At 35.3% G+C, this 24,043-nt stretch overlaps 2 protein-coding genes across 4 annotated transcripts in view; one reads left to right on the plus strand and one right to left on the minus strand.

Annotated features, from left to right (window-relative positions):
• LOC150094438 (rho GTPase-activating protein 12-like) overlaps positions 1-24,043 on the minus strand; it is a 413,607-nt gene that overhangs the window by 363,055 nt on the left and 26,509 nt on the right. For 2 of the 3 annotated variants that reach the window (XM_090412341.1, XM_090412338.1), the window contains exon 3: positions 23,437-23,637. The exons of the other annotated variant lie outside the window; for it this stretch is intronic. In XM_090412341.1, coding sequence (XP_090268467.1) covers positions 23,437-23,637 — 201 coding nt within the window. The remainder of the gene's footprint in view (positions 1-23,436; positions 23,638-24,043) is intronic. 3 annotated transcript variants of the gene reach the window in all.
• The window catches only part of LOC150094439 (aladin-like), a 401,031-nt gene that overhangs the window by 59,511 nt on the left and 317,477 nt on the right, over positions 1-24,043 (plus strand). The window lies entirely within an intron of this gene.

Genomic DNA, 24,043 nt, shown 5'->3' on the forward strand with positions numbered 1-24,043 from the left:
ACTAAACTATGGATTCACCACTAATGCTGGCATTTATCCTTCATTAAAAATCCTGGTAAATGCTGACTACTTAGTGGTGACCTAATCAATATTTAAAATAAGTACTCAAGATTTCAAATGATTGCCTCAAGTGCTGCAGTAGAAGATTGCTGGAGAGTTAATAGCCCATTTTGCGAGTTGTTTAAAATGAAGCTGTTTGGGTCAAATGTATGTGATGCATATTCTTGAAAATCACAACACACTTCCATTTCTGGATAGACTTCTCACACATCTTTTCTTGGGCAGTATATCCTTAACCATTTTCCTCATGCCTACTCATATATTGACCAATACATATGCATAGACTCCTACCATGGCTGTTGTTAGGGCATGTGCCTCCTTTCTGTAAAGCAGCTTCAGAACCTGGGAAAATTAATCAAAGCATCAAAAACAGTGGCTGAACAATATGGATGAAATTTTCTCCTCCAAAATCCAAATGCTGGAGGCCAAGCTAGAAATGCTCAACAATCAGCACCACAACGCAAGTGTACCCTTCCCCAAACAATGCTAATGAACTTTGTCAACTCATCGTATCAACAGTACATGACTCAATCAAGGCTGAAAACAAGAAATTCAACACCATCATTCTGAATTTTCCAAAAGAAACTGGTGAATCACCAAAAGATGATATCAAGCTGAAAACTGCAACTTTGATCTCAGAAATATTGTCAGGTGCCATTGCTTCAGACCAAGTATAAAGTAAAGGACAGAACAAGCATCCCAAGTCTCATGAAAGTGACATGCAACATACCAACAAGTACATCTGGCACTAATAACAGTGATTAACAAGTTCAAAGGCATTTGCCCCCCCCCCCCCCCCCGCAATTGCACACAAGCTTAGCCTGACTTAACTTTCATCCAGAGAAAGAGAGAACAAGAATGTGAACTTCAAAAACAACTTGAAGAAAAACGCCATGAGATGACAGTTGGAACATCAACTACAAACAAGGAAAGTTGGTACAGGAATCAAGTGACACTATTAGCTACCATGGAGACCAGTATGCTGCACAGAAATGTGCACGACCCTTACAGTCAAATATATACCCCACATATCCAATTTCAACATCCATGGCATCAACTCCAACCTTTATAGTGTCTGCTTCCATCTCCAGTCTACCAAACCCCACCTACTCTTCCAGGCAGAAACCAAAATCTCCTACCCTCTAGCATCATTCATCTCAACTTTCCAACTACACACTCTTTAATTCCTTTCGACCCAAAGGTGGCATCTGCACATATATCTGCTCCAACATACCATGCCAGAGAGCACCAAACCTAGAATTGCCCAACTTCAACCTTTCTTTGGTTGAAGATCTCTCTGCCCCACTCAGCCAAATTTATTTGCTGTCTCTATTGGTCCCCAATGCCACCAACCACTGAGCTCTAACTTCCTCTCTTTAAACAATGATCTTCTCTAGTCCCACTTCCCTAATAAAAAGTCATCCTCCTAGGAGATTTTAATGTCCACAACACCAACTGACTTCCCTCTTCCCATTGTGCAGACCAAGCAGGCAGAGATGCTGAAACATTTGCAATCATTAACGACCTTACACAAATTGCTCACTGGTATAAGAATACCAGATAACCCTAACCATCCCCCAAACATCCCAAATCTCTTCCTCACCAGTAACCTTTTCTAGTACACAGTGAATGTGGAGGGAGGGGGGCCACCCATTGGTAATTCAGACATCTAGTGCATGTCTCCTCTCACATGGAACAATACTCACACAGCCATTCTCATACAAGGAGCAGTAGTTTGGCACTATAACAATTATGCCAAGTGGGATAGGCTCCACAACTTCTGTGCCTCATTCCCACAGTTGAACTACTGTTTTTGGCCTTGCAACTCAAGCATATGCACCAAAAGTATCACCAAAGTAATCCTTACTAGCATGGAAACATACATCCCCTCCCCCACTACTCTGAACTGCTGTACTCTAAGCCTTGACTCTCCAAAACACGTGCCAAGGCTGTACGAACAAAAATCAAGCATACCACAACTGGCTTATATCAAGAATGCTGGCGTGGTTGGCCAAGTGGATAGCGTATATGCTCTCCAGCCAAAAGGCTGGGGTTCGAATCCCACCGTGGGCATGGATGTTTGTGATTGTCTGTGAAAATACAGTGGTGGTTGGCGGCAGATGGCATTGGTGTAGTTGCGGTCAGTTGGTGATTGAATGGTGGAGACAGAGTTGTAGAGTAGGTGCCCTCCCTCGATGAATCCTTGGACTCCCTGGAGGTGTCAAATAATAATAATAATAATAATAATAATAATAAAAAGAACTCCAAGTGCTGATACTCAAGCCTATAGCTGCAAAAGAAAAACTATCGATGCTTCTGTATGTCTTCTCCCTGATTGTTATTATATACCAGAGTAGTATGCCTGAGTGGTTCATAAACTTTTTAGTTAATATCACAGATTAAGATATGGGATATTATTATTATAATAAGTTAACTTAAGAGACTGGAGTGAAAGACAGAAAATATAAAAATATCTTTATTTACAGACAATTAATATCAGTGAAAATTTATGGTATTGCTTTAACAGTGGTAGCCATCATTTCATCAGTGCAGTGTGTAAAATGTTCATATTTCGTAAGCACTATATACAAATGTGCATTATTTATAAAAACTTCTCCTAAAGAGAAAAGACCCCACAAACTTAACAAAGAAAATAAACATTACACAAGATTTCTTGTTGCTTCTCTTCAAGAGCAGAGGATTTGATGAGAATATAGAAACTTCAAACTTTTTATTAAGAGATACCCCCAAAGAATCAGGAACTTATCAAGGGAGGCCACATACTACATGCACCAGCTGCCATACGAGGGGGTGTCTAAAAAGAAAACCAAACTTTTTAAATAGCATGCCAACCAGCACAGAGAGCATGCTGCGGCTACTAAGTGCACATAGTGGCAGTTTTTGACAACAAACTGCATTTGCCCCATTCTGCTATGAGCATTAGTCGTCAAGTTACATCTGCTGAAGTGAGCACATGCACAAGCTGCTCATCGGATTAGTGACAAAGTGATAAGAGATTGAAGAACAACACTGTGTGAAATTTTGCTGCAAACTTGGCGACTTAAAGTGGTTTTTTGGCTATTATGTTGAAACCAAGATGCATTCATCGCAGTGGGTGAGGACAGGGTCTCCTTGGCCAAAAAAAGCACGGATGAGTCAGTTAAAGATCAAGGTGATGTTGGTTGTGTTTTTTGAATGGAAAGGCATTGTTCATTACCAATTTGTACCACATGATCAGATGACAAAGACAAAAAGGCCTGAATTGTGGGAAAACCAGACTTGGATGTTGTACCCCAACAATGCGACGGCTCACACATCGCTCCACATCCGTAGTTATATTGTAAAACATAAGACATCCATTGTGCCCCATCCACCCTATTCTCCGAACTTAGCCCCCCCCCAGGAGACTTTTTCCAGTTTCTCAAACTTAAAAACACTTTGAAAGGATGTCATTTCCAAACCATACAGGAGATGCAGGAAAATAAGATAAGAGAAACACAGCATCACAGAAAGTGCATTATAAGAAGTATTCAAACAATGGAAGAAACATTGGGAACAGTGTAACACCAGTAAAAGGGACTACTTTGAAGAGAGGCAGTACTTAAAATGTGGTAAAATGAACAATAAAGTGTTTTATAGCAAAAGTTCGGCCATTTTTGAATACACCTTGTACTGTTCTTGAATTCATTCACATTACTTGCACACAACATCCAATGGCAATCCACACACTATTCACACATCCTAACAATGAAAAAACGAATTTATAATTTCGAAATTATTTTTATTTTTCAAAATAATCTCCCTTAAGACTAATACATTTATCCCAGTGATGATCCAGCGCCATTATTCCGTCCCTGTAGTGGTTCTCAGTAAGATCTGCAAAATACCCCTCTATAGCTGCAATCACCTCTTGATTCAAAGAAAAACTGACTAGTGAGAAAGAGTTTTAGTTTTGGGAAGAGACAGAAGTCAGAGGGAGCCAAATCTGGGGAATAGGGTGGATGTTCCAACAATTCATAGGGCACATCCCTTAATTTTCCCATTGCCAAAACACACCTTTGTGAGCAGGTGCATTGTTCTGATGAAAGATGATTTTTTTTCTTCTGCAAACTGGGTCTTTCCTCACAAATTTTTTCTTGACAACCACGGGCAGCTGGGTTAAGGCCAGCGCGTCAGCCTTGATAGCACAATCCACACACAAAATGAGGAATGAGGAGCACCTAATTTTCACGTTTTAACTTGTTGTAGCATTTAAAACCATTCCAAGCTCATATTAATTTTGATAATTTTTTCACGGAACATTTATTGACTTTCCACGAAACACAATTTGGGAAACCCTGCATTAGATAATCCTCTCTACTTCCCAGCAACACCTTTTCCTAAACTATAAATGTCAAGTTTTCACTTATAGACTTAATCATAACTTTGTCTACATCTCCTTTATTTAAAATATGTCAACTCAGTCATTCTATTCTCAATTTCATGTCCTATGGTGCTATAATGATGCCAAATGAAATATTTTCTCCTGCAAAAAAAAGAGCAAAATCTTGTCACATATCATGAATTATGGTCTGATTAGGGTTTCTGTTCTCATGACTTATGAGAACAAATGAATAACAAATGTTTCTGCTTCAAATGAATAACAAAAGTTTCTGCTTCAAATGAATAACAAAAACCCTAACCACTATTTGAGCATTTTGCTTCTCCAACAAGTGTGCAAAAGCTGCTAAAGATAAAAATTTGACCTATGTCAAGTGGCTGGCCAAATCTAAAACCTCAACATTATAATTAGCTAGCAATGTTGACTATAAAAAAACATGAAATTTTGCAAAGGCAAAATAAAAAAAAATAAATAAAAAAAAACTGAGTTGAGTCTTCTAATCCAATCCCTTTATGCACCTTTTACCTTTCTGTGCTGCTGCCTCTCTCACATCCACATAACACCATAACTATCCAAAGATATGGCTACCCTCTGCTACACTAACAAAGGCTTAAAGTGCTGCCTCTGATCTCTGCCAGAGAGAGATCAAAAGAATCTGAATTGCTTAGATGTCAACAAGTCTTTCTTCTGGTCTTGATAATTCCTTGCCAATCCCACTTCAAATGTGCTCAGATTTTCTGCTTCAGACATAATATCCAAACTATATCATCTTCACAATTTTTTATAGTGATTTAACATCTATCGGTATGATGCCATACTGATAGATGATAGATATAGAAGCAAGCCTATATTTAAGTCCATCTCAGAAAAGAAAAACAAATGCCAGATTATCAACTTATTAAACTTCAGTCTCACTGTTCTCACCCTCTAGATTATTTTTGTGAAAATAATGCAGACAGTTATTCAAAAGTCAACTTCAGTAACTACCTGAAAGGTTAATAATTAACTTGTGATCACAAAAATGATAAAGTTCACTGGCAGCTCAGCCATAACTGGATATTGTACCTCTTGTAAATGATATTGTACCTCTTGCAGATGTAAACAATCTGTACTCATTCAAGTAAAGCAAATACTTTGGCTTTAATAATTTTTTCATATGTAAAGAAAGGCTTAGGTGTTATTTTTATTCATAAATAATACTTAACAGTATAAACAACACCAAGAGGAAATATACATTTATTAAAACTCACTAATATTTTGCTGGTTTTCTACTTAGCATCATCAAAGCACAATGATAACTGTAACAGGCACACAGCACTAAACTAAGTAATTGGAGAAATTACTTAGTTTAGTTTAGTCCCTTGGTATCTGAACTTGAATGCACAGTGACTAATATTCTAAGTAAATCCAAACCTCCCAAAAATAACATTCCATTAAAAGAAATATTAGAACTTAGTAAGTTATATAAGAATAAATAAATTATTCTAACTAAACTTATTAAGGAAAATGCTACTGTCATTATGAATCAAGCAGCGTACAACAGAAAAATGAATCATCATCTTAAAGACTTCTACACTTATCAGATCATAGACTGCAACCCTACAAAATCCCCCCAAAAAAAGTTATTAAAAATAGTTACATCCTAAGCTAACGAAATTTCCAAAAAATTTAAACCTTATCGTGTCAAACCACCCCAGATATACAGGGTGCCTAAAATTCACAAACCCGGCATCCAATAGTAGATAGCATAGACAGCCCCATATACAAACTGGCTAAACAACTCACCCTCATCCATTAAAAACTCTCTGCACTTTAAAGAATTAATAGAAAATCAAACTGACAGATTTTGACATCATGGTCAGTTCTGATATCACCTCACTTTTCACTAATGTACCTTGGACAGAGACCGTTACTTAACCGTATTAAGCCACATTTTCCCACTAACATGATTGAATTATTCAGATTCACCATATATGCAGGTTATTTCCTATGGAAAGGAAAAATACAGGGTGGCCATGAAATAACTTTCCCTCTTTGGAGGCATCTGTAGCGAAAACCAATAAACGGAATGAGACCAAATTTTATATTGAGACTTTTGAAGGCATGGGGAGATGATTTCCGTAAAAAAAAAAAGATTGAGTACCAAAAGTTGCCGATAGGGGAAACTTTGGCGCTGGCGGTGCCGAAAACAAGCGGATAATTACATTAAAGTAATTACACCAAATTCTGCAGTTGTGAGTGTTGACTGACCCATTCAGATAGAAATGAGCGTCATCACCCCACAATATTCTCGAATGCCATTGTCGACCTCCATTTGGGCAAGAAATGTTAGCATGAAGGTCATGTGCTTATCATAATCTGTGGTAGTTAGTGCTTGCACACGACTGAACTTATATGAATAGAAGTGAAGCATTTTCCGTAAGATTTTCCAGACTGTACCATAAGCCATATCAAGTTTGAGAGCTATAACACGAGTGCTTGAACCAGTACTGGTCCTCGTATCATCGAATACAGCAGTAGCAATATCTGTTACTGTCTTTTCTTGCACTGCTTTCCGTCCTCTGCCAGGTCTAACTCCTAGTGATCCAGTTTCTTCAAACTTCTTAATCATAGTTCTCAGTGCTACAGCTGACATAGGACCTGTACACAGGTTATAAAGCCTTCTAAATTCCCAAAGGGCAGCTATGACATTGCACTGTTTAAGATAAAACAGCTTAACAAGTAAAGCACGCTGAGGCAATGTAGGACGCATATTGAGTACAATTCGTCAGTCATTCAAATAACTGCCTGAATATTCCCAATCTCTTTTTAAGTGGAATTGGTGGCACTGCTGTCACATACGCACAGTAAAATTTGCATAATCCTTTTTACCTGTGTTTACTGCAGATATGTGACTACTTTCAGCTCCGCCAGCGCCAAATTTCCCCTGTCGGTGACTTTTGGTACTAAATCTTTTTTTCGCGGAATTCATCTTCCCATGCCTTCAAAAATCTCAATATAAAATGTGGTCTCATTCTGTATTATTAGTTTTAGCTACAGATACCTCCAAAGAGGGAAAGTTAATTTATGGCCACCCAGTATATAAACTTCTAGATAAGACTGATATGGATTCCTTCCCCCTCCCCCACCTCCAGCAAATTTCTATATGGAGCATTTTAAAAACCAAGCACTCAAACAGTCACACTTAAACCAACAGTTTGGCTATGCTATGCTAATATGTTTGCTGTTTGGTCTCATGGTCCAGACACGTTTTTGGCTCATCATAAAGCCAACATCCTAAAATAAACGTCACCATAGAAAAAGAAAGTAATGATTGTCTCCCTTTTAGATACTAGTGACAACTTCCTAACACTCAATATTCTTCTCCATCTACAGAAAACCCACTCATACTGGAAGTTATTTACATCACACAACTACCCTTTCTAACAGTACGGCACCCTCAAAACACTCACCGAGCGAAGACTATTTGTTCAAATGACACAGCCCTTGAAATTGAGCTCAAGGACCTTTGCTACACCATTTTAGCCAATGGCTACAGTCCATATAAAAATAGATAAAATATAACATGCACTCCCCATCCCCCAATCACACCTAACATACAGGATCACAGCAAAACCATTTCCATTCCATATGTAAGGGCACATTAGAAAAAATAGCTAAAGTTCTCTGCAAATATGATCTCTATACCACTTTCATTCAATTAGCTACCATCATACATCTTCCTAAAGATCAACCTTGAACATCTTGAAGTGTATAAATTCCATGTACCTGCAGTTTAGCCTGCTTTAGACAGACTGGTAGATCAGTTAACATCTGCCCTGAAAGAACACAATAATTACATTCAAGATCATCTGTATTGCAAATCAGGATTGGCAGACCATGCTCTAGATACTCCTTCACATAGCATCAGATGGAGAAAAACATCTATATTATAAAAAAGTCATTACAAGTCAGAGGCTATTCTTAGAATTAGCATCAGCTATGAAGCATTCTCCCAACCTCAAGTATGGTTGCACTAATTTACCAAAGTCTGGGAGACTATCATTTAAGACCTAATAGCCAGACTTCTCTAAATTAACTTTATAGCTAACCAACCCATAAAGGGTGTGCCATTTAAGAACATCCTTTATGGGTGTCCTTAAGGTGTTTCATTTAAGGACAATTAGGTATCAGTTACAATTTAAATTGTTTCTACAATTACTTAATTCAGTGCTGTGTGCTCATTACAGTTATCATTGTGCTCTGGTGATGATGGGTAGAAAACCAGCAAAATATTAATAAAGAATATAAAAAAAAACCAGCTGATGCCTTTTAATCATGTATAGGGATTAGGCAAGGCCACTTTAGCCCTATCTAACTTTTGGAGCTGAGGGGACAGTTCAATCTCCACCAGTAGCCAATCAAAGATAGCATGGCCCAAGACTATCACTAATTATACATGGCATTGGTGAAAACAGGCGACTGATAAGGGCCACCATCTCACAATCCCTAATCCTATGTTTACTGTGTGAAAATAGTGTGGGTTCCACAGTCGATTTTCTTGAGTTTATGGGACAAACCTGCTTGCCCATGCCAGAGATCGACTAACTTGGGAACCAGTCAAAAAATGCTTAGTAAAAGTTCAATGAGCTTAATAAATGTATTTTTCCTCTTGGTGTTGTTTATTCTGTTAAGCATTATTATGAATCTTTTTTTAATATTTTTATCATTTTTGCTTACACTTGGAGAAAGTCTGCATGTGAAATATCTTCACAACTAAGCTGCTTGTACAGGAGCTGTTGACTTCACATCAGTTTCTCTAATGTACCTCAATGCAGAACATACTGCCTTTTAGATGTATATATTGCTATGCAGATTGGTTTCAACCTTTAATGAGATTGATTCAGTGGGATACTAGACCCAGGAAGATTCCAAGTGTGAATCAATGCAAAAGTCATATTTTCCATCAGTGTCATGGATACTAGAGAGAAAGAGAGAAAAAAAACTAAATGGAACAGTGAGGAATATGATATGTGGAGATGATACTTCAGAATGTGCAGAGTTCTATTAGAGGATTGCCTGTCTGGAATAAATGGCAGTCTTGAATAAATGCCATACTAAACAATATATTCAAGCCATCCGTAGTACAAAAACAGACTAGAATCAGACTATATAATATCTTGTCAAAACCGACTCTACTATACGGAAGCGAAACACGGACCATAAAAAGGAAAGATGAAAAACGAATTCAAACAGCAGAAATGAAGTTTCTCAGAAAAACAGCTCGATATACCAAGTGGGACCATAAAACAAATGAAGAAATTCTACAATCCCTAAAAATAAAACCAATTAATTACTACATAAGACAGCATATACAAAAATGGCTAGAATATTTAAATCGAATAGACAACAGCAGACTACCAAAAATATTATACAGATACAAAATAAGTGGAAAAAGAAGAAGAAGACCAAGAAAGAGATGGCATGAGACCAAAACAGGCTACTTGGCCTAAAATCCATGTTAGGAAGAAGAGAAGAAGCCTGTCCGGAGGAATGATAAAGAACATGGCAGGGAGGTATAAACTGAGTTTATGGGACTCACACCTAATTCAACAACCTTTATATAGAAGTCACAAATCTCACATGGAAACTTTTTCTGCTTATACTTGTGTAAAGATTAAAACAAGAATATAATTTGTCAAGTATAATATACTTTATATCCAAGCAAAAAAAACTTCCTACAAATTTCTCTGATCTGGATTACTTTAATGCAATGATCTCTTGCTTTTTTGCAGTCTCCTGCTTCACAGCTTGAATTATTCATGGAAGCCTTGGCACACTGGTCTAGTCAAATTTTTTTAGTCGGTTGCGAGATTACTGTAATGTGCATTTCAAGACTTACCATAGAAAAATTTTTTAGTTGGTTGCAAGATTACTGTAATGTGCATTTCAAGACTTACCATAGAAAAAAATCCGTGAAAAATTGATGTCCCCCCCCCCCCGGTTACTCCCATCTCAGAAAAACTTTTTTTTTAAATCCTTATATGTTAAAAATGGGACCTAAACATGAAAATGTTTTATGAAACCCGGAGAAGGAAAAACGTTCTCACACTGACAGAGAAAGTGGAACTTTTAGATAACATTAGAGATTGGAAATCTTTCATGGCTGTAGGGAAGATATGGCATTAACCAGTCTACAGTGTGGTACATTTATAAAAAGGAGAAGGAAATCTGCAGTTGTTTTGTGGCTAGTGTGCCAAAGCGTGCGAAGACTGTTTTTCGTATATGCGAAAAAGCATCGAGTAAAATAGAAACAGCATGGACTGTCTCTCTAAAAATTCAACAATTTTTTGAGAGACAGTGAAATCTCTTTACAATCATTATCTGAGGAAGAAAGGGAGAAGAATCATCTAAAGTTCAACAAAGCCTTCACTGCTAGTAAAGGTTGATTTGAAGGAGTTAAAAGATTTTCTATAAGAAATTTAAAGGTGACTGGCAATGTAGCTTCTACTGACCAAGAAGCAGCAGCAGTTTTTCCCAAAGAATTTTGGGGAGGAGGGGTACATGCTGGAAAAGTCATTAATGCAGATAAGTCTGGGCTTTACTGGAAGAAAATGCCTAACAGATCCTACATTACCCAAGAGGAAAAATGGATGCCAGGATTTAAAGAACGTAAAGAGAGGGTGACACTTATTTTGTGCAAATGCAGCAGGTGATGTGATCAAACCCAATATGCTTTACCATTCCTGAAACCTGAACTTTTATTGGAAAGACAGTTGGGTGTACTTATAAGAAAAGTTTTTCTGAGAGGAGAGTAACCAGGGGGGGGGGGGGATATCAATTATTCATGGATTTTTTTCTACTTGTGGTTAGTCCTGAACTGCATCCTCTGCAAATATCAAGGGAAATATGTTGATATACCATTTTACTACTTGTATATGGAAAATATTATTTCTAGATCAAATCAATCTTGGTACTGGGCAATCTTCCCTCTAACCTGTGCACACACCAGTCAAAAAAGGTGTGCACACATCTAGTGACTGCATGCAAAAAATTTTCGCTTTCAGAATTTCTAATTTATAGTCAATTTTTGAATGTGCTATAAAAGTGAATTATATGAGAAATCCATTCCAACGTAATACATTCTATTTAATTACTTTCAGAGTGTGCCATCTGGGTGAACTGAAGGTGATGTCAACAAGCTGCAGAAGCATATTTGTTTAGTGTCAACTGTCTAGACAATACAGTAACCTGAACTCGTGCAAACAGTAATGAAGTCTGAGAATGGAAACTTGCACACAAAATATTTTTCATGTGTACATTGGCAAATATTAGGTGGAATACTGGTACAGGATCTGGCTTTCAATGATGAAAGCTCAACAGAGGTTGAAGCTGTTCCAGGTGGTGACATGTCCCATAATGCATAAGGATACATACATCTCAAAGGAAGTTTGCTTGGCATTATGGGATAATTAAACTGATATGAAGTCAACAGTATATATATGAGTAAACTGGTTGCCAAGATAATTCACACAAACTTATTCTTATAAGAATATAATTTGTCAAGTATAATTTACTTTGTAACTGAGTGAAAAAAACTTTCGACACTTAGATCAAGAGGAAGACATAACAGTCACGCAGTACTGCCGTTACGTTAGTTTCAGAATTATGAAATTATTTTATCATACATTACTTATCAGACCTATGTTGACATACTTTTTTTTTGTTTAAAATCACTTGAGAAATCAAACCTCCTGAAGTATGACGAACTTTTCCTGGGATGAACATGCTCAGGTTATGAAAAGATTTGGTGAAACAAGCAATTGCTCTTGATACCTCAAAGCATTTGCGATATCAAAAGCAACCAACAAAGGGCAAGAGTTTGGATTGTGATTTTTTTTGTGATTGGATTGCTGGCTTTCTCTTGTCATGTCATGGTGGGCAGTCCCCTGTCACCACAGGATTTCGTACTCTCATTCACTCTCCATTCAATGATGTAAACGAAGAATCCTTTACATCAATGACCTTGAAACTGCAATCATCTGAGTACTCCAGGAGTTCTCAAATGAAGGAGGAGGAGGAAAGGAAAGTGCTATCATCAGTAAAACTGTGAATAGGATTTGAAGTCAAAGAGAGTGGTCATTGATGTAAAGGAGGAATCCTTTGACCATCTCTCTCTCTAACTCCAAATCCTCTTCACAGTTATGCTGATGACAGCACTTTCCTTTCTTCCTCTTCCTCTGAGAAACCCTGTAGTACTCAAATGATTGAAGTTTCAAGAACAATTTTCCCTTCCTGGCTAGCTTTCACATCTAGCTTATCCAGGCAATATTACAAAAGTAGCTTCCTCAGCATCTAAAAAACAATTGTTCTTTTTCATTCAGAACATTGTTTCCTACTCAACTCCTAATACTGATTAGAGGAAAACAGAGGAATGACATACATACTGTTATTCCAAATGAATACAACCTCTAGCTTTCAAGATATTACTTCTTTTTGATTAATCTCTTGTCCACATAAGGCACTGTTGAGTTATAGGTTCTGTAACATCTCATATATCGATATATGGATCAATATATTTAAAAAATAAATAAATAAATAAAAAATGCTAGATACTTCGATAATACATCATGCTCAACTTTAATACTGCAAAAAATATTTTCATCATCACTTGTCAAGGATTTAGGCCTAAAGTGGCCTGTTCCGGCCTTAGAAGTCATCGTTGAATCTCTTAAGAGGACGTCCTGGTTTTCTTTTTCCTAATGGTTTGTAAATTTAAGGCTTGTTTTGGTAATCTTTCTGTTTTCATTCTTTCAATGTGTTCTAACCATTTATGTTTATATTTTTTAATTTTTTCTATTACTGATTCCTGGTTTACATTTTGGAAAATTATGGAGACAACTACCGTGTTTGAGTAAAACTTTAGTTTAATATAAACCAAAATCAACACTCGACGTTCAGATCTTTATATCAAGATCATCTTCTGGAGCATATACACTATATAAACATAGAAACAAGCTGCACTACAATCTACATGGTTTGCTAAAGTTACTGATCAACTGTTACAACAATAATTGGCCTCACCTCTGGCCAGAAAAAAAAAAAAAAAACTTGACTACATCAACGCTAGGGTCTTATTATTATCTATTGGTTACAAAATTACATTGGGCTGCAGAGCAACATGTTTTTATATATATATATTAAAAACATGATTATACATATAAATTTCAACCAGTTGGTATGGAATGGTTTCCAATACTAGCTGAAGGTCGCTTAAAGTCCTAAAGTATGCTGGGTACCAAGTAGGCTGAATATGTGCCATCCAGATTCTTGGAATTTTCATGCCACCATTATTGTTGATATTAGGGTAGTTAATCAGAATTTCGCAGGCTTCTTGAAATTTTCTTTCATACCAGGTTTTTGTATGGTGTAGAGAGCGGGTATTTTTCCAATTAATTTGGTGTAAGGTGTTGAGAGCATAGTCTGAAAGGCCTGCTGCACCAAAATTGTTATATTAATGTGTTCTTTTTTCCTTATAAGGATCGTATGTCCAGTTTCACCAATATAAGGTAAGTTACAGGTGCAGTAGATGCATAAACTCCAGGATGTGCCAATGGGAGGAGAGAATCCCTAAAGGAGTTGAATATGTTTTTTTTTTAATTTTGTAGGTGGTTTAAAGGTGGCATTGAGATTATAATGGTATAGGATTCTGTTGATTTTTTCTGATAACCCTTTAATGTATGGGATGGCTATGGTTTTACTGTAATCTAAATTCTTTTTTGATGAATTGTTTAAGTTAAGGGATATTACATCCCACATCGTTTCTTTAAGCCTTATGCTCTTCATATATCTAATTTTTTGATGAAGTTTTATGAAAGACTTTATTAATAGTATTTTTGTTGTAGCCATTATTTATAAATGTGTTGCTAATAATTTTTAATTCTAGTTTAAGAGCTTGCTGATTAGAGCCAATTGTTGAAGCTCCGTTTTTAATTGGGTTAATGACTCCATATTTTTGTGATGGGGATAGTATGATTTCATGTATGTATTGGCCAGTATGTGTTGGTTTGCAGTAGACCGTGAAGGAAAGATTACCTGAAAGAAAATGTAAGACCAGTGTATTCAGGAATGGGAGTGAGTTCTGATTTTCAATTTCAACAGTAAATTGTATGCATTCATTTTGTTTGTTCAGGTGTCTAATGTTTGTTGCCCGTGCGGCCAGATAACAAAAATATCGTCAAAGTATGTAAGTCACACTGTAGGTTTTACAGTGAAGGAAGCAAGAGCACTTTGCTCAAATGCTTCCATATAAAAGTTAGCAATTGTGTGTGGGGGGGGGGGGGGGTAGTGTTGAGCCCATGCCTGTACCTTCTTTTTGTAGGTAAAATTTATTTTGCCACACGAAGTAACCGGTGCATAGTACATGGACAAGGAGGGCCATAATGTCGGGTGGAAATTTGTTCTGTAGGAGAAGAATTGTGTCGTTGATTGGGACATTTGCGAAAAGGGCAGAAACGTCGAAACTGACTAATAGATCATCTTTTCCGATGTTATGTTTTTAATTTTGTTTATAAAGTGTTGTGTATTCTTTATATAGGAGGGGGAATGACCTACCAACACCTTGAATGTTGATGTTAATTTCTTGGCTAGGTGATAATTAGGACTATCTATTCCTTCAACTATCAGTCAAAGTGGCATGTTTTGTTTGTGTACTTTAGGAACACCATATATTCTGGGAGAATGGGCGTAATGGAGTATAAGTTTTTTAACCGTGTCTGACAGCCAAGAAGAGACGGACTTAAGTAGTTTCTCAGTTTTCTTTATTCTGTTGGGTTAGAGTTTACAAGCTGATAGGTGCTGTTATCGGCGACTAGTTGATTCATCTGATGGATGGATGTTGACCTGTCAAGGACAACAGTGGCATTACCTTTATCCGATTTTGTTATGATTGTCTCTTGATTAGCTTTCAATGACTTGATTGCTGCTAGTTCTGTTTGTGTAAGATTGCTGTGCAAAGTTTTCTTATTATTCAGAACATTGCTGGTTTCTAATCGAATTTTACCGGCTATATTAGTAGGAAGGGACTGATGCCTCTTTCTATGTGATATATAAAATCCAATTAATTCACAGTTTTCGGTGCTATTGCGAAGTTAAGGCCTCTATCCAGTAGTGCAAGTTGGCAGTTATTTAAGGTGTGGCTAGATAAGTTGATCACATGACTCTTGCTTGTCGGTGATTGGTCCCTCCTTGTCTCACTTGTTTGTTGTTCACTGCTGGAGCTGGTTGGATTCATATGACTGACAGTCACATTTCACAGTTGTTTCAAAATGTGAAAGTTAGCCTTAAGTTTTTCTTTATTATTTTCTAGGATATATTTAGCCGAATTGTCAGCGATTCTTTTCAGCACATGTAGAATATCTGGATTTATGTAACTCGAAAGTTCGGATTGCAATTTTAAAACCTGATTTTGAGCTGTTGATAGATTATTGCGGGTTGTTTAGTTTTGTTCTCTAAGTATTGCTTTCTCTGGGTGAACATAGATACAAAGTGCTTTAGCAGATGTAAATTTCTTTTTCAGCTTGATGCAGTTAGGAAAAGTTTACTGTCTCTGTTTCCCTTTTGATCAATTGGCTGGCCTTTTTTTAACGATTGCAACAAGCATTGCAATCGTTACGTAAGCTAAAGATATGTAACGATTGCAATGCTTGTGGGTATCATTTCCCTGGATGACGAGAATCCTTTCTTTTAGGTTACATGGTGATCAGAATACATTTTGGAAAATTATGTAGACAACTATTGTGTTTTAGTAAAATTTTAGTTTAATATAAACCAAAATCACCACTCGACGTTTAGATCTTTATATCAAGATCATCTTCTTCTGGAGCATATACACTATATACAGAGAAACAAGCTGCACTAGAATCTACATGGTTTGATAAAGTTACTGACCAACCGTTACAACAATTATTGGCCTGACCTCTAGTGAAAAAAAAAAAACCTTGACTACATCAACACTAGAGTCCTATTATTATTACCATCATCTATTGGTTACAAAATTACATCCCCCCTCCTATATAAAGAACACTCAACACTGTATAAACAAAATTAAAAACATAACACTCGGAAAAGATGATCTATTAGTAGGCAAAATAAATTTTTCCTACAAAAAGAAGGTATGGCCATGGGCTCACCACTATCCCCCCAATTGCTAACTTTTGTATGGAGGCCCTTTGAGTAAAGTGCTCTTGATTCCATCACTCTAAAACCAACAGTGTGGCTTAGATACGTTCACGATGTTTTTGTTATCTGGCCACATGGGTGACAAACATTAGACACATTCCTTAGCCACCTGAACAAACAACATGAACGCATACAATTTACTACTGAAATTGAAAATCAGAACTCACTCCCGTTCCTGGATACACTGGTCACACATCTTCCATCAGGTAATCTTTCCTTCACTGTCTACCGCAAACCAACACATACTGGCCAATACATACATGCTAAATCATACCATCCCCATCACAAAAATATGGAGTCATTAACCCAATTAAAAACGGAGCTACAACAATTGGCTCTAATCAGCAAGCTCTTAAACTAGAATTAAAAATTATTAGCAACACATTTATAAATAATGGCTACAACAAAAATACTATTAATAAAGTCTTTCATAAAACTTCAAAAAAGAATTTAGATTACAGTAAAACCATAGCCATCCCATACATTAAAGGGTTATCAGAAAAAATCAACAGAATTCTACACGATTATAACCTCAATGCCACCTTTAAACCACCTACAAAATTAAAAAACATATTCAACTCTTCTAAGGATCCTCTCCTCCCATTAGCACGGAGTTTACTGCATCTACTGCACCTGTAACTTACCTTATATTGGTGAAACTGGACGTACAATCCCTATAAGGAAAAAAAAAGAACACAAAACACACATTAAATATAACAATTTTGGTGAAGCAGGCCTCTCAGACCATGCTGTCAATCTACTGTCTAATCAACACATGGTGTAGATTAGACAGTAATCTACTTTTCCAATCAACACTAAATTGATTGGGAAAGTACCTGCTATTTATACCAAAAAAAAAACTGGTATGAAAGAAAATTTAAAGAAGCCTGCGAAATTCTGATTAACCACTCTAATATCAACAATAATGGTGGCAATATTCAGCTTACTTAGTACCCAGCATACTTTAGGACATTAAGCAACCTTCAGCTAGTATTGGAAATCATTCCATACCAACTGGTTGAAATTTATATGTACAATCATGTTTTTAATATATATATATATATATATATATATATATATATAAACATGTTGCTCTCTAGCCAAATGTAATTTTGTAACCAATAAATAATAATAGGACTCTAGCGTTGATGTAGTCAAGGGTTTTTTTTTTTTTTTTTTTTTCACCAGAGGTAAGGCCAATAATTGTTGTAACGGTTGTCAGTAACTTTAGCAAACCATGTAGATTCTAGTGCAGCTTGTTTCTCTGTATATAGTGTATATGCTCCAGAAGATGATCTTGATATAAAGATCTGAACGTCGAGTGTTGATTTTGGTTTATATTAAACTAAAGTTTTACTCAAACACAGTAGTTGTCTCCATAATTTTACAAAATGTATTCTGATCACCGTGCAAGCCTAAAAGCAAGGATTCCTGGTTTAATTCTTTCATAATATCTTCATTTCTTTTGTGTTCGAATAGAGTATAACATGCAGTTTTTCTCATAAACTTCATTTCAGCTGTTATTAATCTTTGTTTGTCCTTTTGATTTATTGTTTTAGAGTGAATAAAATAAAACAATATTTTGTTTTTTTTATTCACTTCCATACAATTGGACTTGTAAGGCTAATGTATTGCATACTTTTGTTTTTGTACTAGGTTAGGTTTGAGTTATTTTAAAAATAACACCTGTTATTTATAAATATTATGAACTTTTTAGGTTTATATCTTTTTCATTTTCATATGTAATCATACATACTAGGTAGTTAAATGAATTCACCTGTTCTAAAATCTTATTATCTATTACTATTTTAGTTCTTACTGGATCTTGTCATTTAAAGGCCATCGTTTTTGATTTTTCTGTTGATATTATCATTCTATAATCTTTGGCTATCTCATTTAAATTTAAAATACGAGGGACGTCCAGAAAGTAAGCAAGTTAAATTTTTAAACATTTTCACTGTGCACCGTGATCGTAATGGTGCACATGCATACTGAGTTTGTTGATTCCTTAGCAAGTCGTTGCTGCCATTTTCAGACATTCTCGCAGTGCGTACGCTTCTTGGTATGTGCTAATAATGTCTAAGAAAATCAAATCGCCCACTGCATATGAAATTAAGTCAGTTATCTGTTTTTGAATGCGAGGAATGTTAAAGCAGTTGAAATTCATCGGCAAATTATTGAGGTTTATGAAGAACACGCAATAAGTGATTCAATGGTACTAAGATGGATAAGACTCTTTAATGAAGGAAGGACAGGTATGCAGGTAGGACGAGACGTGGGTGTCGCACACAACTCCTGAATCCAAACAAGTCCATGGAGTGGAGGCACACCTCATCACCACTCAAGACGAAATTGAAGACAACGGTTTCCACTCAGAAAATCAGGTGCACTGTGTGTTTTGGGACAGACAAGGAATTTTGCTGGTAGACTTCTTGGGTCAAGGCTCCACAATCAATGCGAGTATGTACTGCCAAACCCTTAAGAAACTGCATCGTGTGATCCAGAACAAGCGATGTGGCATGCTTACCAGGGGCGTTGTTTTAATTCATGATAATGCCTGCCAACACACGTCTTTCCTTGTTGGCTGGCGGGTTCAAGACAACGAAGTCAAAAGAAGCAGTCAATACATGGTTTGCATCACAGGTGGCAACTTCTACGACGAAGGTATACAACTCTTGGTGCCCCGTTATCATAAGTGCCTGAACAATGGCAGAAATTATGTAGAAAAGTAGTGAAAGATGTCTACTTTAATTTCCAATGAAGTTTTTTTTGTAAGTATATTTTTGTTTCTCTGACAGCCCATCGGAACTTACTTTCTGGACGTGCCTCGTATCTTTCCATATGTTATCTTCAAAGTAATTATTATTTGGTCATCGGCAAAAAGGAGTGTGTTTAAGTTCACAGTAGGAGAACGTTCAATACCTTGATGGAAATTTTTATTACATTTTACTATTATTTCATTTAGATAAATATTAAAAAGAGTTGCTGAAAGGGGACCTCTCTGTCGGATTCCTTGATTTATCTCTCTCATATATGATAGTTCATGATTTAATGTTATTTGTATTTAATTATTTTCATATATACTTATGATAGCTTTTAGAATATTATTTGGTATTTGTCTTTCTTTTAATATGTTAAATAAAATACTTCTTTTAACTTTGTCAAATGCTTTTTCAAAGTCAATAAATGTAATATGTGTTTCTAAATTGTATTATCTTCTTTTCTCTATTATTAATTTTAGGCAAAAGGCTGGGTCTATACATGATCATCCGTTTCTAAATCCATTCTGTATTTCTAAAATAAAGTTTTCAGAATATTTTATTACCTTGGAAGTTTTTCCCCCCACTTGGTTAGACTATAATAAATTTAGTTTAATCCTTTATCCAAGTGCAAGCAGACAAAGTTTGCGCCTGAAGTATCTTCAGAACTGAGGCAACTCGTGGTAAAGGTGGACCAAGCTCTCATCACTCCTTGTCTTAGTATCTCCCATAATGCAAAGTACATCTTGCAGACATGTATAATGCTATGCATTAAGGGAAGGGCCACTACCCAGACCGGTTTCGACCTTTATTGAGGTCTCATCAGTGGGAGCCAGACCCAGAGGTGGTGATACCAAGGTGGAAGCAATGGAGAAGTCATATTTACCTATACAAGTTGCCAAAACGTATCTCACTTTATTATTAAATTACTCTGGATTTAGAGAAAGATGTTGGAAGTTTTTTCCCGCTTGGTTAGTCTATAATAAATAGTTTAATCCTTTATCCAAGTGTAAGCAAAGTTTGCACCTGAAGTATCTTCAGGACTGAGTTGTTAAGTTGTTACCACAAGTTGCCTCCAACCTGAAGATACTTCAGGCGTAAACTTTGTTTGCTTACACTTGGATAAAGGATTAAACTAAATTTATTTTATTACCTTATTTAAAATTCTGCTATATATTTTGTAACAGGAATTTAGTATACTTATACCTCTATAATTTTTAGGGTCATCTCTAGTACCCTTTTTAAAGATAAGGGTCACAACTGCTTTTTTTCCATTCTATTGGTGGGTTCTAGATGAATAAAATCTATTCTAGTTGAATAGATTTTATTTAAAAATAATAGGAGTCTTTCTTTGAACCTCATTCCTGCATATTTATTAATAATTCTGAACCTAACTTTATTTTCTCCAGGTAATCTTTCCATTTCTTCTTTCTTTCAGGCTGATTTGTAATTCTTCTTTAGTTATTTCCTTTTCATTTTCATTAAATGTTTGTCAGTTATCTTTTTTAAAATATTTATCTGTCCACAATTCTATATAGAAATTCTTCTAATTTCGATTCGGTGTTTAATTTTATGTTTCCGTTAGTATCTGTACTTAAATGTTTCAAAATCTGGTATATATTGGGTTTTATTTTATATATAAATCATGTTCTAAATTAGAAACAAATTTGTTCCATGATTCTCTGTCTTTTTCTGACTTCTCTTTTAGCTAAGCCTCTTAATCTTTTACATTCTATTTCATCTTCTAATCATTTGCTGCTTAACCATTTATGATAAGCTTCTTTTTTCATTTTGATCATTCCTTTGATTGTATTGTCCCATATCTTTAGTTTTTTCTTTTTATTGAATTTTTTGGTCTTTCCTAAGCTTTCATTTGCTGTTGTATTTAGTATCATTTTTATATTAAGCCACTCTATTTCTATATCTTCATTTTGTTTTATTTTATCTAAATATTGGTTAATTCTTTGTTCGTATAGCCATTATACTTGTGTCATGATTATTAAAACTTGATTTAATAATCAAGTTTTATAAACAAATGTTTTACATTTTCTTTCTGTTCTTGCTATTTTTAGCCATTTAGGTGGTAATCTTAATTTTAACGAGGAAGTGATCACTACTTATTTCATATCCTCTGTGAACTCTAACATCTAAAGAGAGCTTTGATGTCTTTTCATTTAAGACAAAATAATCTACTATGGATTTCCATCCTCTTGCTATCCAAGTATATTTATGTTTATAGAAAGAATTCATTATTTTAAGGTTATTATAAACTACAAAGTCGATCGATTTTTTTTACCATTCCTGTTTAGAATACGTTTTCCATATATTCCTATATTATTATTAATTTTTGTGTTTCCAATTCTTGCATTTATGTCTCCTGCTAATATTATATAATCATTTTTATTTATTATATATATTTGGTAATTGATTATAAAATCAATATTATCATCTTCTCTTCCTTTTTCTGGGGCATATAAACCAATTATTGTTAAATAACCTCTATTTTTATTCTAGCTTCTATTATTCACTCATTCTAATTTATAATATTTTAAGTGTTTTGAAAGGGAATTATGAATCCAAATCATAACGCCTGCTTGTGCTCTTGGTCTCTGTCAACTCCACTATATAATTCATTAAAATTTTCAGTTTTCATGGTTCCTTTTAATTTCTTTTTTATTTCAGTGATTACTGCTATTTGAAAATTTCTTTCATGTAATATTTGGTCTAATTCTATTTGTTTATATGCTATTCCTCTTATGTTCTAGTTTGCTATATGTATTAGATTTTGCAGTTTCCATTTTCGTTTTACCTTTTCCATTCCAGGGTCGTTTTCTATAGATTCATTTCAATTACCTTTCTCTGTTGGCTCAAAAGTAGATTAATGTTCTCCATGTCAGGTGACTAGCCTGGCGATGGATAGTTCAGTGGTAGGGCTGCTACCTTAAGGCTTCTGAACTGGCCTTCTTCCAAATTTAAATCCATAGGAGGAATAGGGTATACTGAAGAGAAAAGAGTAGATTATAATAGAATAGAGTAGAATTATAGTAGAGTAGTTTATAGAGAGGACATAGATATAGGCCAGAAATAGAAAGACCCATAGCCCTCGAGTACTCTAATAGCATAAGTTCATAAAATGAGTTGGCTGATAAGGTCTTATAGGAAAGATTAAAGTGAGTGGGTCTTCCTCAAAGTAGAGGACAGATCCAGCTAGGGGACCATGGGAGTGCCACTTCCCTTGCAATCAAGATGATTGCCCCTTATGGCCCACGAGTCCTTATTCAATATGTTTAAACCACCCCACCATATATATATATATATATATATATATATATATATATATATATATATATATATATATATAGTGGGCTCCCCTATCCAAAAAGCATGAAAGGCATGAAAAAAAAAATTTTTTTTCATGCCATTTATTTGAATATATAAACACAATATTTTATGAACAATCTTTATCTGATGGGAAAAAAATTGTCATTTTGGTTAAAGTACTGGAATTACTAAATGCATAAATCTTTTCAGACTCCATAATTTATGTATGAATGCTTGAATTATTCCAAGCATTGCTTTTACCTCTGATGATTCTATGGCAAAAACTGTTTAAAATGTAACATCATCTTCAGATCTCATTATGCTACCATATATGCATTTATTCATTAATTCTCTGATTAATTAATAAATGAAATATGTAATTTAATAATGAAATATATAATCAACTTTTTTCTAATATGTTTGTATAATAGTTTAATAAACATACAACCCACTATGGACAAAAAACAGATCTTAGAAAATAATAGTAAACAATTTAAACAACTGAAAGACAGAAACAATATGTACAGTACTGTTAAAGTTGCTCGCCAATTCCACAGCCTATCCCTCTTTTAAACATTTTGCAGAATTTAGGATTCCTACATAAATTTCTCTCTCTCTTTTTTTTTTTTTTAATGGGTTACTATGTTCCTCAAGCATGTAATTTAAGTTTAAGAAAGTTTGAAATAATATAAATACCTGGCAATTTCCACGTCGCCTAGGAGGTTTCCATGTTACTTTTTGTGAAACTAAATTGTAATAATATTTGCGACCATTTCGATCCTCATATTCTCCCCAGTTATCCAGTATTACCCGTAGTGGAGAATGCTGAGGATCAGGCGTAGGAGGCAAACAACTTGTAGAAAGTGGAATGTTTACATATATAGGAGAAGTAGGATCCTATGGAACAGTAAAAGAAATTAAATTGGTAATAACATCAAAAGTAGATACAAAATAAGTTCACATGAAGTAAGCCAGCAATAATAAAACCAGACAAACTTATTGTTTATAAGAACAGAATTTTAAGCCTGCATATCAAGGTTTAAAATTCTTCAATACACAAATGTTGTGAAGTATTTAGATTGAGAGATGACAATTAAGGCACAACATGTATACTACAGCATGATATTAAAGAGCAGAGTACGAACCTAACAGCCATAATGCTAATGGGTGCAAAGACTTAAACAAACTTATATGTGTGAATGCTGGTCTACAATTTAATCAAGTTGGTATTTGACAGAAATTTAATCAGTGAGAGAATGGATGTGAAGAATCAGATTAACCAAAACCATTAGGGTGGAAAAAC

Source organism: Typopeltis vanoorti, chromosome 22 (genome assembly GCF_054136105.1).
Source record: "Typopeltis vanoorti isolate ZY-2024b chromosome 22, IOZ_Tvanoo_1.0, whole genome shotgun sequence".
In the NCBI taxonomy this organism is placed as follows: Eukaryota; Metazoa; Arthropoda; class Arachnida; order Uropygi; family Thelyphonidae; genus Typopeltis; species Typopeltis vanoorti.